This window comes from Microcaecilia unicolor, chromosome 11 (genome assembly GCF_901765095.1).
Source record: "Microcaecilia unicolor chromosome 11, aMicUni1.1, whole genome shotgun sequence".
NCBI lineage: Eukaryota > Metazoa > Chordata > Amphibia > Gymnophiona > Siphonopidae > Microcaecilia > Microcaecilia unicolor.
The window spans coordinates 38,871,911-38,886,323 of record NC_044041.1 but is presented as its reverse complement, the minus strand read 5'-3'; the positions used below and the strand labels follow the sequence as shown (position 1 = coordinate 38,886,323).

The 14,413-nt window shown below is 40.0% G+C and overlaps 1 protein-coding gene across 1 annotated transcript in view; it reads right to left on the bottom strand.

The window, feature by feature from the left end:
- Window positions 1–14,413, bottom strand: part of KNTC1 (kinetochore associated 1) — a 318,233-nt gene that overhangs the window by 70,332 nt on the left and 233,488 nt on the right. Inside the window, exons 41-43 of the mRNA XM_030219253.1 lie at window positions 7,483–7,611; window positions 6,051–6,167; window positions 387–496 (exon numbers count right to left, since the gene is read on the bottom strand). Of these exons, the coding sequence (XP_030075113.1) occupies window positions 387–496; window positions 6,051–6,167; window positions 7,483–7,611 (356 nt within the window). The remainder of the gene's footprint in view (window positions 1–386; window positions 497–6,050; window positions 6,168–7,482; window positions 7,612–14,413) is intronic.

The window sequence follows — 14,413 nt, the reverse complement described above, 5'->3', positions numbered from 1 at the left end:
AGAAGGAGAAATTAAATCTTACCTGCTAGTTTTGGCCACATATAAAGTTGGGCAGGATTAGGGGTGGTCTAGGGATAGGACTAAAAGAATACAGATAGAGGCAATATTCAACTGTAATTTGTATAACTTAAATAATCAAGTCTGAACACAGAAATAGCAGGCGTAACTTTATTCAGTTAAGTTATCCAAACAAAGTTAGGTTGGCATTACTGTGTGCTCAGACTTAAATGCGTATCTTTGCTGATAACTTATCCATATAAATTTTTGTGTATTACCTATATAATTTTGTGCAGTCACCATACTGCTCAGTATTGTATGCTAGATATACCGATATAAATAAGGACAAAATATAGGAGATAAAATCCCTTAAAAGGTTTAGGTATTACCTGCAAAAGTTCAATATAAGCTCTGTATTCACATTTGGATTCTGTACAAGAGTACTGATGAGTTCCTTTTTCCTTCCTGAAGGTTGCCTAAATACAGACTGGAAAGAAATCTAAAAAAACAAAAACAAAAAACACACAAATTTACCAACACAGATTTCGGAATAGATTTTGCATTCAACCACTACTCTTTATGTATTCAGAATATTTAAATGGTGAGACCGTATTTCAAAGCCATTTACCCAGATAAACTGTCCTTCTGTATTTAATTGAATTTAATTTATAACTGCTCATACTAATTATCATCAAATTAAACATATGAACTAAACATAATCAGACACAACACATATCGCTTCAAAACAATACAAAATTAAACAAAAGACTAGGGTGAAAGGCTGCAACCACTATGAGGAACTGAGTTCAATTCCCACTTCAGGCACAGGCAGCTCCTTGTGACTCTGGGCAAGTCACTTAACCCTCCATTGTCCCATGTAAGCCGCACTGAGCCTGCCATGAGTGGGAAAGCGCAGGGTACAAATGTAACAAAAAATATCAGATGAGACTGTGGCCAGAGCAGGAATGAATGGGCATCTCTCCTGTCTCGATGGATCTCCACTAGATCACCAAGGATTTAGGTAGACTAGGCAGCCCTACCAGGAGTGTAGGGTGGAGCAGCAGGGAGGGAGGGGTCTGTTTGCCAAACCAGTCGTTTGGCATACAAAACCCATCCTGTTTTAGTTTGCTAACAACAGGAAATAACAGAAGAAATGTTGACATTTTCTCTGTCATTGCTAATGACTACCCATCCCTATTCACTTCTAGCTAATGCTGTACTGGAAGTTTGGTTCCATCGAAGAAGGGATCAGGATCTTCTATCTTTAATCTTGGATTCTCAAGAAAAAACTCTCCAGACCAAGCCAGGAAAGAAAGGGAGAAAAAAAATAAAAAGAGAGGAACATCATACACCAGAGTCCTAGAAGGAGCAATCATCTGTTCTGTTAAGTGAGAGCAGCTGATACGTTTTGAGACAGAATTGAATGGAAAGTCTGCTGAAGCTTCTAAAATAACAGCTGGAAAGGCTGTAATTAACATAGAATATATAGCTGACAGGACTGAAAGAACATATAAGACCTACAGATGAGGTTTTTTGCATCACTAGAATGGAAGAATTGTGGAGATGGTTGACACTTCTAAGAGGTGAAGAACTGAACTGTGTTAACGATGTTATAAATTTTGACTAGTGTGGTCTTGGTAACTAAGTGCATTCTTTGGCTACAAGAGCATTCCCTTGACGTAGATTATGATTCATAATTTTTATTAATTTTTATATACTTATTACAGAAGTTATCATACTGCAAAAGTGTAATACAGCCATTAAATAAAACAAATCATCTAAATAAAGACAAATATTGGCTTCCTTAGACCTCAATAGTGGGGAGGCAGGAAATAGTGTACAAAATCAAAACATATTAGTGAAACTTTTATGGTACCGTCAGTCCCATTTATAATTCTAATTCTATCGTTGTTTAGTGTCTAGAAAAGTCTGAAGCTGATCAGGCATATAATATATGTATTTAGCTTGATTCAACCTGATGACACATTTACATGGGTAAGCCAGGAGGAAAGAGCCTCCCATTTCCAATACTTTAGACCTCATAGATAGAAACTTTTTACGTTTTTCTTGTGTGGATTTAGTCACATCCGGATAAAGCCAAATCTTTTGACCTGCAAATTCTCGATTAGTAGATTTAAAGTAAAGACGCATAACTGCATTTAAATCCTGTTGAAATACAAAGGAAATTATCAATGTCCCTCTTTCTGGTGATTCCTCAATTGTTTGCTCCAAAATGGCTGTGACATTTTGTAGATTATAAAGAACTAAAAGGGTATACTAGACAGAATCAATTTCACAGATCAAAATATATCTGATGAGAGAAGGATAATCTTCCTTAACTGGTAAGCGCAAACACTGAGTTAACAAATGACTTTGTTACAAACAAAAGGCATGCTTGCTATGTTCTGCTAGGGAACTTTTAAAGAAGTCAAAATGAAAAAGACTTGAATCAGTATGACTGATTTCCCAAAGGAATAGAGTAAAAATCCAAAGCAGATGTTCCACCAGTTGCTCCTAAAGATGATCCATGATGCTCACAGTCCCAGAATTTGACCAACAGCCTCTAAATAGAAGAAATCCCCAGCACTTGGGGGCCCAGAGATTCTCAAATCAGAATATATAAAACTCACAAGTTGAGGAGGTGAGAACAAGTTTTAAGGAAGTAACTATGAAAGGAGCCCAAACCCCAGGGTCTAAAATTATGGACTTCTACTAAAGTTGTCCTTGGTGTCCAGGACAGAAAGGTGAGAATAATTTGATATAATGCCAGCTTTGGAAGGGCCTTTTCCCAACATTGTGAAGTAACATCTGAGGGATATGGTAAACAACTATTACACTCTAGCAGAGGCTGACATCCCTTGATTGTCATGTTGGATATTATCTAGAATCCAATTGCCCCAGCTGGTTGAGTGCAATTCACTCCAAGTTTCCAAAATATATGTTAATAAGGAAGACAACATGCTGAAGGCAATGAAAGAAGTTCAGAATGAAAAGTGGAGCATTCTGGCCTGACCCCAGTTTAGAATTGCAAATCTAAGAAGTTCTGATGAGGAGGCCAAAAAGGAATGTGAAAGCATGCCTTTTTGAGACCGAAGGCAGTGAGGATCTTGTCTGGGTGAACTGAAGCTATCACATATTACAGCTTCCCTTCGAAGTGTTTTACCTCCAAGGCCCAAATCACTACTTGAAATGCAGGAGAGGTAGGAATGAGCCTTATTTCTTTGGAACGACAATAGTATGTGACACATTGTATTTCCATATGTATCAAAAATACATAAGCAAAACACGTCAGGCTTTTTCTCTCACTCTATCTGACTTCTCAGCCATGTCAGGGAGATGGTCCCCCTGGCTCCAATCACAGAAAGGTGTAACAACAGAACTGCTACAATGGAGAAGGGAGAGCCTAGGGAACGAAGGTATCTACAAGAAAACACGAGAACCCTATGCAGTAGCCTTGAATGGAGCTATTTACCACTAAATAGAAGGAAGACATTGCAGATTTTCAATTACTCAATTGCTACCATTTCAGAAAGATCTAAAAGGTTAGAAAACAGTAAGAAAATGAAGAGCAAAAGGCAAAGCTGCTGAGACTAGCTGCCACCTGAGAACTTAAGCATTAAAGATATCTATCAAAAGAGATACTGTCAAACACTTTGACTCTTATGACCACCAAGAAGTATTAGAAAAAGAGTAAAACTATATTTAGGACAACTGAGAAAGAGAGATTCATCGAGGACTTGGGATAAAATCTGTTTCGAACCAAGACCTGGACTTCCCCAAGTCTAAACATAAATCTCAGCAGGCTTTAATCCAAATCAATTTGCAACAAGTACTAAAGAAACAGAGCTATGACGATGTTGCCACAGACTAGCTGAAGACTAACTTGCAGCACTAACTGACACTGTCCAACCCTTGAAGAACCAGAAGAGAAGAACCAGAAGAGACTAAAGGGCAAAGGTCTAAATACACTGCTCTGGAATGCCTGATACAAGGCATCTAATAAACCTTGGTGAAGTACTTGGTAGTTCTCTAGACGCAAGACTGCATGTAGAAATTAATGAAATACGTAGACAGGTTGCCCTGCTAGACTATAAACAAATGGAGAAGAAATGATAAGCTCTGCTAGAAAGACATGAACACTGAACTGCCTCTCATTTTCTTTAGTTCAGAAAAAATAGAAAATTTAGATCACCTTCTATCATATTTAACTCTACTGTGGGAGTATGTAAGAGCACCAAAGCTAGAAATCCACAAGGTGAGTTGGGAAGCATATGAAGATCTTCGAAAATCCATTAATTTTGAAAGCCGCTGCAGAAAGGATCTCCTTATTGTAGTGCAAAGCACTAAAAAATTCTTCAAATCTTTAGTTCTAGAAAAGACAAACTCTTGAAGGCATGGTCTTACTGGTACACCCAATTAAGTAACCAAAGGTCTCTAATGACTTAGACCATGCTACACAAAACTCGAAGAACTCTGAAAGCCTGGCGTTGCTGACTCTTCTAAAAAACAGAGTTTGGCGCCTTTGCGTAAGCAGAGAAGCTGGACATTGTTCCTGTGCATATTTTAGTCACAAGCCACAGGCCTGAATAGGCAACAAACTGAACAAGCATTAGAACTCAGACAACTGGAGTATTCAGAACTCAGAGTGGCACCACCCAGCCTTCCTGGACAAAGGTGCTTGAAAGTCAGCGAAGAAGATCGTGGGTGGTGCAACACTGTCAGAGCCTCTCTGGAGAATGTGCCCTGAGAATTACTTCACATGTGTGGTCTACCCTGCTATGCAAGCACAGTGCTCTGGCCCATATGCCTAGACTAACAGTGTTCTCAGGGGAAATTAACCTCTGGCTTGGGCTCCCAGTCCCTTTGGGACTGGCTGATTAGATCTTGATCCCCCACACCCGCTGTGCAGATACATGTACACCTCTTAAATGGATAGTGCTGCTGAATATACCATATACTGAATGCCTGGGCCGGTGCTTAACTTCACAGGGTTCCCATCTGGGCTGAATGTCTGGCTCTAAATGGCTTACTGAGGCAATGGGAGATAAGGTGACAGTTCACAAAGTGTCATTGGGAGAAGCAGGATCTGAACCTTGGATTCCCACTGCATTGCACTAACCAGTAGGCCATTCTTTCTTCTTTGCTTGAAAGTTACTGACAACAAACAATGAGCTAAGCTGTTGACTTTTTTTTCTCACCTCTCAATTCTAGAAATCCAACATTTGTATTATATTCTTAATCCTAATCAAAACTCACTACTGTCTATTCCATCTCAAACCATTGTGCTAGCCAACATTGTTTAAGCAGTCAGCTGTTTCGACCCTTAATAAAGGATCAGGATAGAGCCTAGGGACTTTTTCTCACTGTTCTCCTTCACCTATCTCTAAGCATCATGTCCTCTGTGCTTAGATAAGAGGAAATGACACAATTCCTAATGTAACATAGTAGATGACGGCAGAAAAAGACCTGCACGATCCATCCAGTCTGCCCAAGAAGATAAATTCATATGTGCTACTTTTTTATTTGTACTGTCCTCTTCAGGGCACAGACCGTATAAGTCTGGCCAGCCCTATCCCCGCCTCCCAACCACCAACCCCGCCTCCCACCACCAGCTCTGGCTCAGACTGTATAAGTCTGCCCAGTACTATCCTCGCCTCCCAACTACCAGTCCCGCCTCCCACCACCAGCTCTGGCACAGACCGTGTAAGTCTGCCCAGCACTATCCCTGCCTCCCACCACCGGCTCTGGCACAGACCGTATATAAGTCTGCCCAGCACTAGCCCCGCCTCCCAACCACCAGCTCTGGAGTTTACTAAATGCCCCTCTTCAGCTTGCTAACAGGTGTCTCTACTAGAGTCCAATAGCTACCTTCATTTACCTGAAAATGTTGGTTTTGCAGCAGCTTAGGCTAGCCTGAAGAATAGGGATTTGAAAAAGCAACCTATTGGGGATTTTAATCAGGAATTCAGTCCATATACTGCTATTGCTGAACCTTCAGCTAGCTCAAGAAATTGATAAATTGCATGCTAAAAGAACTGAAAAATAATACTTACACCAAACTCACTGAGTTGTATGCCCCATTCTGTATCAGTGATTACATCTCGAAACTTTTGTTTTTCTTCTGCATCACTGTACAGATTGGCCAACTGGGCTCCAACCTTAGCAACCGCCTAAAACAAATGTGTAGTAGATCAAAAACTTAATTCTCTAACAAGTTAGGTACTGATCAGTAAACTCAGAAAATCTCTCTCTCGTCTTTTAAAAGCCAAAGAATGAATATCAAACATTTTAAGGTTATGTTTCTAGCCTTTTCTCAAGATGTATGCTGATCAGAGAGGTTCCACATTTGTTTTTTTAGAAATCATCTCCTTCAAGGTTAATATAAGGCCCAATTACAGTACATGTTACATACTGATAACTTTGAACCCAAATACTGTAAAAGACTTACAGGACTGAACTCATAAGCCTTAAAAAAATGTCAACAGGTTATGGGTAAATTTTATCCATTCACTGCACTGAACCTCACCTCACTCATATCCAAACATACAAATAAAATTATACATATACGTAGAAGGGGTGAGGTGAGGTCCATGGGCTGTCCTAAAAAGTAAAATAGCAGGATAACTCAAATGAATAAGTGGCAGCATACTTAAATGTATGGCGCTTCTGAATACATACATAAAGCAACACAACTCAATATCAGGCCTCTTATATCTAAATGCAAAAAACAAAAATTAGACCAAATAGACAGAAAATACGATCGCTAAAAATGAGACAGTTTCCAATATTTTATAGGTTAAGACTCAAACAAAAGAATTAGAAGTTTAGATAAGCATGATTGGTTCTATGCTTCAAACAATCCACAGAGATCTTTAACAGAGCATAATAGGAATGTAAAATATTAAAGGGGGAGGGGCAATGACTAATGATTAACACAGGTTAACACTGTTTATCACATGTTATTTGAGGCAGATACGTGTGAGAATGGCATTAGCATGCACTAAGTTAGTAAAAGATCCTTAAGTAAAAGGTTAAGGAGTAACTAATGTCTTGTTTTGTTTAGATAGTACTTTGTAAATTTCTTTACTTTTTTAAAAATATAATTTGATTAATATGACACTTTTACTTCAAAATTTGTTTTGGAATATTTCTGAAAAATTGCAATAAATAAAGGTAAACAGGCAAAACTACACTGATATTTCAGGTTTGACCTTTTGCATGAGCAGGCCCAAGGAATGTGTAGGCATGCCTGAGGAGGGTTGCTTTGCATTTCCAGACTCATCACTGCACCTTCCTGTTAATTTTAAATGGTTAAGATTTTAAAGGATTTTACATCCCTAGAATAGCAGAAAAACATTTGTGAACCTGTCTCCCATGATACTGAAGACGTAACTCAGTCTCTGTGCATTACCCTCTTCTATACCATGTATACTTTAGAAGATTATCTATCTGCTAAACTGCAGAAAATAGTGGCTCCAAACCTACCAGAATTTTTCTATAATTCTGCCAGGCATTGCTTATGATATCCCAAAGCTTCTCAAACACTTTTTTCTTTGGTAATAGGGTGCAATACCCCAGTGCCAGACCATGATCCACCACACGACAATTGAACATCTGCATAAAATAATACAAACATATTTAGCACCAATGTCTTTGGATAACTCTGTATAACAATTAAAAATGTAGGAACATTTTGCCTTTGGTTTGAATCAACACTGCCTTCTAACTGCATAAAAAGGTGCTGTATTGCAAACATGAAGACAACCCTAACTGCAGTGGTCTTGCTTAGATGCAGTTCAAATTTAACTGAGTGAACAGAGATAGACTCAGAAGTAACCTGAGGAAACATTTCTTCATGGAAAGGGTAGTGAATTCGTGGAATGGCCTCCCGGTGGAAGTGGAGACAAAAACAGTATCTGAATTCAAGAGAACATGGGACAAGTACATAGGATCTCTAAGGGAGTGATAGGGAGAGTAGATGGCAGGGATGGGCAGAATGGATAGGCCATATGGTCTTTGCCTACATTTTTCTATGAGTCAATAACGTGTTCAACAGACCTTCTGTTCAATCTTCTTGTATTTCTTTTTATTCCAGAGTTTCTTCTACTCCTTTCAGTTCCTGGTGAATCGAAGCTGGAATTGGGACTGATATCATGAGCTTTCATTTACAACTACCCAGGGATTTCCCTCCTAATTTATATCCACTCTCAATTCACTTGTTTTAGTCATTGAAGCCAGTCCTCAGCAGGAACCGTAATTTGATAAAGGGTTTTCTGCATATGTGATCAATTTTATGCAGAAAAGGCCTTTTATAATATGTCACTGTTTATGCAGGAATATGGGGCACAGTCTGGGTGGGGGCCACGGTGGAGTTGTGATGTAAATGTGAAGTTTATAAGACATGCATATATGAATGTACTCTACGCATGTAAGTTATAGCAAATTCAGAGCAGGTGTAAATATGTGCGCTGGCTATTTGCATGATACTGATTCTGGGATGCCGATTCTATAAAGGCACCTAAGTGCCTATGTTGCATTTATAAAATAGGATTAAAAAGGTTCCTTTTAGGACTTCTCATGTAGGCACCATGCTATAAAATTACCCCCAAGTAAGGGGGTATTCACTCCTAATCCTCAATGACCTCAAATGGATCAGGTTTTCAGGATATCCATGAGACAGATTTCCATGCATACTACCTCCCTTGTACGCAAATTTCTCTTCTGCATATTTCATAAAGGACACATTGAAAACCTGACCCATCTGCAGCTCTCAAGGACTGGGAGGGAATACCACTGCCTAAAGTGTCCCCACCAGAACTCTCACTCTTTCTTCCCCTTCCCCCAGTGATCACGGAAGCCACATTTGCAGAATCCCCCCCCCCCCCCATTCCCAGCTTGTCCTCAACCACCACAATCAGGGTCACTTTTACAGCATGCCTTAGTGATCCATGTATAATTAGAAAGAGTAACAAAGAGCTGACTGACCCTGTTGTTGCATCCCTTTATTTAAAATTTATTTTCAGTTTATAATTCCATGACAACTGTATACTGTTAAACATTACTGTATGCTACTGTGCAAGCGTATAAAGTAAACAATATTTTCAATACAACCATTACAGCTTTGCAACACAATATAATATAGTTTCTTATATTATGTAGCAATTCCAAATATAAATGGTTCAGTTCGGAGTACATATCTAAGAAGCTAGAACATCTTTAGAAATTAGAAAGTGAGGGAACAATAAGACATCACACAGTTTCCTTAGTGTTGCTAAAGGATTAGTCGATACTTGTGGGTTATGCCCATCTACTAGCAGGTGGAGATAGACAGCAAATTAGAACTTTACCACATAAGGCTGCTGTATACTAGGTTCCATTCAGTATCTCTTATCTCCAGCAGGCAGCAGAACTTCACTGTGCAGCTCTGTCTCAGTTTCCTGTTGTGGGCTCCTGTTTCCTTTCTGAGGTTCAGTTGAGCTTCTGGGGCAAAAAGCTTTACATATTGGCCTTTTGGATGTAAACCTGGTAGTGCCAGGTCTCTCCCCCCATGCCCTCTTCTCTTTCCTGGCCTTTTCTTGGAGCATCAGTTGAACTTATGGGGCAAAGGCTTTCTCTTTTAGCCTTTTGGGTGTATACTTGGTAGTGCCAGGTCCCTCCCCTCCCCCTCACGGCTTCTTCTGCCTCTTAAAAAAAAAAGTCTGAGCTTGTGGTTTCTCTTTTTAGAGACTTTATTTGGGGTGTATTCTCTCCCAAGGAATTTTACTGCACTGCTTTGTGCCTGGGAACAAGAAATCACCTGTTTTTTTTTTTTAAACTGTGGTGAGTTATTCAGATTTTACTTATGGGTGCAGAATTGGTTAAATACTAGTCCCTGTGTGGGAGCCAGCGGACAGCATCAGGGCAGTGCACCATGTATGTTAGGTCCTCTGAAAGTGCTTATTTTGTGTTCCCATATTCTTATATACCTTTCATTTACAGTGCTTGAGTCCTCTCAGTTTTTTTTGACAGAGGACAGTTACTTTAACAAACAAAACAAAATTCAAACCCACCCTGAATGTTTCCCTCACTTCATATGTGGAAATTTCTTTTTGTTACCAGAACTCTCTATATATTGGCAGTACAGGTAATCCTTTTTTCAGCATCTTTACAAAGGAGTTCAGTATAGTTAAGCTTAATGCTATTGGCTCCATGTTTCTGTGAGAAGTTTTACATCTTGAGTTTTGTCTGAGGTATAATAGTGCACTGTTCCCATGTCTCTCATGGTAACCATGAAAGAGTGGGAACATCGGTGCTGTCATAGTGGGATCTCTTCTAGGTGCAGTGTTACATACTAGTTTATTCTGGAAGGTGGCTGGCTTCCAACCTGAAGGTCACAGGTTCAAGGCTGATTTGTGCATAATATTAGAGGCTATGGAACTCAGCTCTATTTCAATTGGGGCATATTTTACTTCACTCTCCCATGTTGCTTGCCTTGAGATGGCTGGGACAGCTAACACTATGATATAGTACTAAAGGTTAGCTGTGTTGGTTTTCCACAGAACCTCTGCTCTCTGGTATTGCACACTGACACTGGTCAAAACTATTGCATACCAGCTCCAGCTACAACTATCTAAACAGCTCCACTAGCTGTATGCCGTAGTGTTTCTAAATGCTTATATTGCACTTTTGTGCCTTTTAATTGCATTGGACAACTAGTGATATTACAGAACTACTTCAATATAGAGGAATAGCCTAATGGTTAAAGTAGCCAGTTGAGAGCAAGCACAAAGATCCAGAGATCTCCTTGTAATTTTTTTTTTTTAATCTTAAGAGAATTAAATAAGATGTAACTTGTGTATCATATCTGAATGGGATATTTATTCTTATGAACCACTTTGAAGATTTTCTTAAAAGTGGTATAAATGATGCAGAATACAATAGTATAAACCAGCCATGTTCTGGCTCTCAGCCACACCAGTCAGTTCTTGACAATTTCAGCTAGAAGATGGCTCTGGCTTGGGCATAGTCTGGATAGCTGATGTGGCTTCTAAGTCACATTTAGCAAGCTATCTTTTAGAGGTAAACTTCTGTTTGGAGATCATCTAGAGAAGTTGGTTAAAGACCTAGGGGACTCCAAGTCTCAGAGATTGCCAGAGGACAAGCCTAAAGATTTTTCAAAAATCCTCTCAGTCTCATCTTAGGTTTTGTGAGGCCAAGTGCTACAGACCAGGCAAACCTAACTTTCAGTAATACCACTCCCAACAAAGACAAGCCTTCTTTCGTGCTGACAGAAAGAACTTGGCTTCAAACTCTTGGTCTACCAATGCTTCCCATGCCTCCCAATGATAACATAGTAACATAGTAGATGACGGCAGAAAAAGACCTGCATGGTCCATCCAGTCTGCCCAACAAGATAAACTCATATGTGCTACTTTTTGTGTATACCCTACCTTGATTCGTACCTGTCCTCTTCAGGGCACAGACCGTATAAGTCTGCCCAGCACTATCCCCGTCTCCCAACCACCAGTCCCGCCTCCCACCACCGGCTCTGGCACAGACCGTATAAGTCTGCCCAGCACTATCCCCGCCTCCCAACCACCAGTTTCGCCTCCCACCACCAGCTCTGGAGTCTCAGTTCACACCTTGTGATTTATCATAGTTGGACGCCTCTCCATGTTCCATGAGGAGTGGACCAAAATCATTTCAAACCCATGCGTCTTGGAAATAATAAAGCAGAGTTACAAACTGGAGTTCTCCCATTCCATTGCAGATTTTTTTCTTGGATCTCCATGCAAAGCTCCAGCCAAACGTCAAGCAGTTCAAGACACCTTGCAAACGCTTCTTCATTTAAGTACAGTTGAGCCTGTCCCCAGATGCGACAGGGGCACAGGAAGCTATTCCATTTACTTTGTAGTTCCAAAGAAGGGGGATTCCTTCCACCTGAGTTTAGACTTCAAAAGAGTCAGTGTGTTAAAGGTTCAACATTTCACAATGGGAATATTACAGTCTGTAATAGTTTCAGTCCAGCAGGGAGTTTCTAATATCCTTAGATCTCAAGGAAACATACTTTCATTTTCCTATTTGACCTGCCTACAGAAGATTTCTGTGATTTGCAATCCTTGGAGAACACTGTCAATTTATGGCCATGCCATGCAGCATTTCCACATCACCAAATACATTTTCCCAAGGTCATGGTAGTAGTGGCAGCCTTCCTTTGCAAGGACAGAATTAGGTTCATCCATACCTCGACGACTGGTTTATTTGCAACTCTTATCATCAAGAGTACGAATGTTCCATCCAAGGTAGCTGCTCTTCTTCAGTTCTTAGAATTGGTAATCTATTTCACCAAGAGTCAGTTGTTTCCAACAAAAATCTTAGACTACCTGGGAGTGATATTTGTCACAGGCTTAGGGAAGACATTTCTCCCTGTTGCTTATCAGCAAAAGATTCACATCAAAGCCAGGATCTACTTTCCCTTCTATGTTCCAGGGTCTGGGACTGTGTACAAGCTCTGGATATAATGGCCTCTACCTTGGAAATTCTTCCATGGGTCAGATTCCATATGAAACCATTCCAGTGGTTCCTTCTCAGCTGTTCCTTCTCCATCTTTCTTGGACCCTCCAAGCCAAACTCAGTCTCAACTGGTGGATTCAGAACAGCCTTCCTCTGACAACTCAGAATTAATTTGTAGTCTTAACAGATGCCAGATTATTGGGCTGTGGAGCTCTTTGTCTGCTTCAGTCAGTCCAAGGCCAACAGTCTCCAACTGAAGCCTCTTGGTACATCAACCATATACAGATCAGAGCCATTCAAAAAGCCTTGCTTTCTTTTTCTCATCATCTTTGAGTGAAGCCAGTGAAGATTCTCTCAGACAACATGACAGTGGTTTCCTATATCATCAGGCATGGGGAGCCAAGAATGTTAATTTAGCCACAGAAGCAGAAATTCTTTTCTTCTGGACAAAGGTCCACATTTCTCTAATTTCAGCAGCTCCTATTGCAGGAATATTCAAGTGGATTTTCTCAGCAAACTTTCTCTGGATTTGGGGAAGTGGCAGCTAATGACAAAAACATTCCATCTGATTATGTCATGTTGGGGAGTCCCAGGGATAGATTTAATGGCATCCAGGAAGAATGCTCAAATCCGCAGATTCTTCAGTCATTCGAAGGACCCCAATGTGGAGGGTCTGGATGCTCTTCTACAACAGTGGCAAACAACAGACCACCTATATGTTTTTCCTCCATGGCCAATATTAAGCAGAAAACCTTTTTGCATTGCTCGTCATTCAAGGAAAATGATCCTTGTAGCTCTGGATTGGCCAAGATATCTTTGGTACGCAGATCTGATGCCTCTGATGTCTCTACCCAATTACAGAGGCCTTCCAATTCAGGATCCAATCTCATGGATGATCCTGCCCCATTGTCTTGCAGCATGGCTTTTGAAAGGTCATGCCTAAGAAAGTAAAAAAAGTCATTGCTACTCTTCTGCAAGCCCGAAAAATGATCTACGTCTACTACATATGCTCAGGTATGGAGAACCTTTGAATCTTGGTGTTCAGAAAGAAACCTCATCTCATCTAAAGTGTCACTGCCACAAATTCTAACCAAGGGCTTAAGAAAGGTCTTTCCCTCAATTTCCTCAAAATTCAAGTAGTGGCTTTGGCTTGTTTTTGTGGACGTATCCAACAGTCTTCTTTGGCAACATATTCAGGTGTCAATCACCTCAGGCCTCCAACTAGACAGATCTATCCTGAATGGAATCTTGTTCTTAAGGTACTTAAAAAAACAAACAAACCTTTTCGAACCCCTTCACAAAGCTACTCTTAAGGATCTTACCTTGAAAACAGTTTTCTTAGTGGCTATGTCTTCGGCCAGAAGGTCCTCAGAGCAGTGTTGCTCTGGTTTGATATGAGTATGTAGTGCTCCTTTACCTCATCATTTCGTGAACTCAGAGGTTTCCTACTTTCAGTTCTAAATATTTTCAGTCATTTGTATGTCTCTTCTCGTGCTTGCAGAACAGGTTGTACCATTCAACCTCCCTACGGCCAGCTATTTTTAGGACACTGCAGTAGAGTTCAGGCTCCACTTGTTCAAGTCTCAAAACTTTTTTCATATCTGCAGCCCAAACTACTGTGCCTTTCTTTCTTTAGCGGCTGTATAGATTCGCCTAAGTGGCTTACTACTACTATTTAGCATTTTTATAGCGCTACAAGGCGTACGCAGTGCTGCACAAACATAGAAGAAAGACAGTCCCTGCTCAAAGAGCTTACAAACTAATAGACAAAAATAAAGTAAGCAAATCAAATCAATTAATCAAATTAATCGATCAATTAATTAATTAATCAGGGCAACTCGGGGATATTTCAGTTTTTTCAAGTGGATTATATCTCAATCAGGGATCTTTTTTTTTTTTTGCTCTCCTTAAAAGATAAAAAATA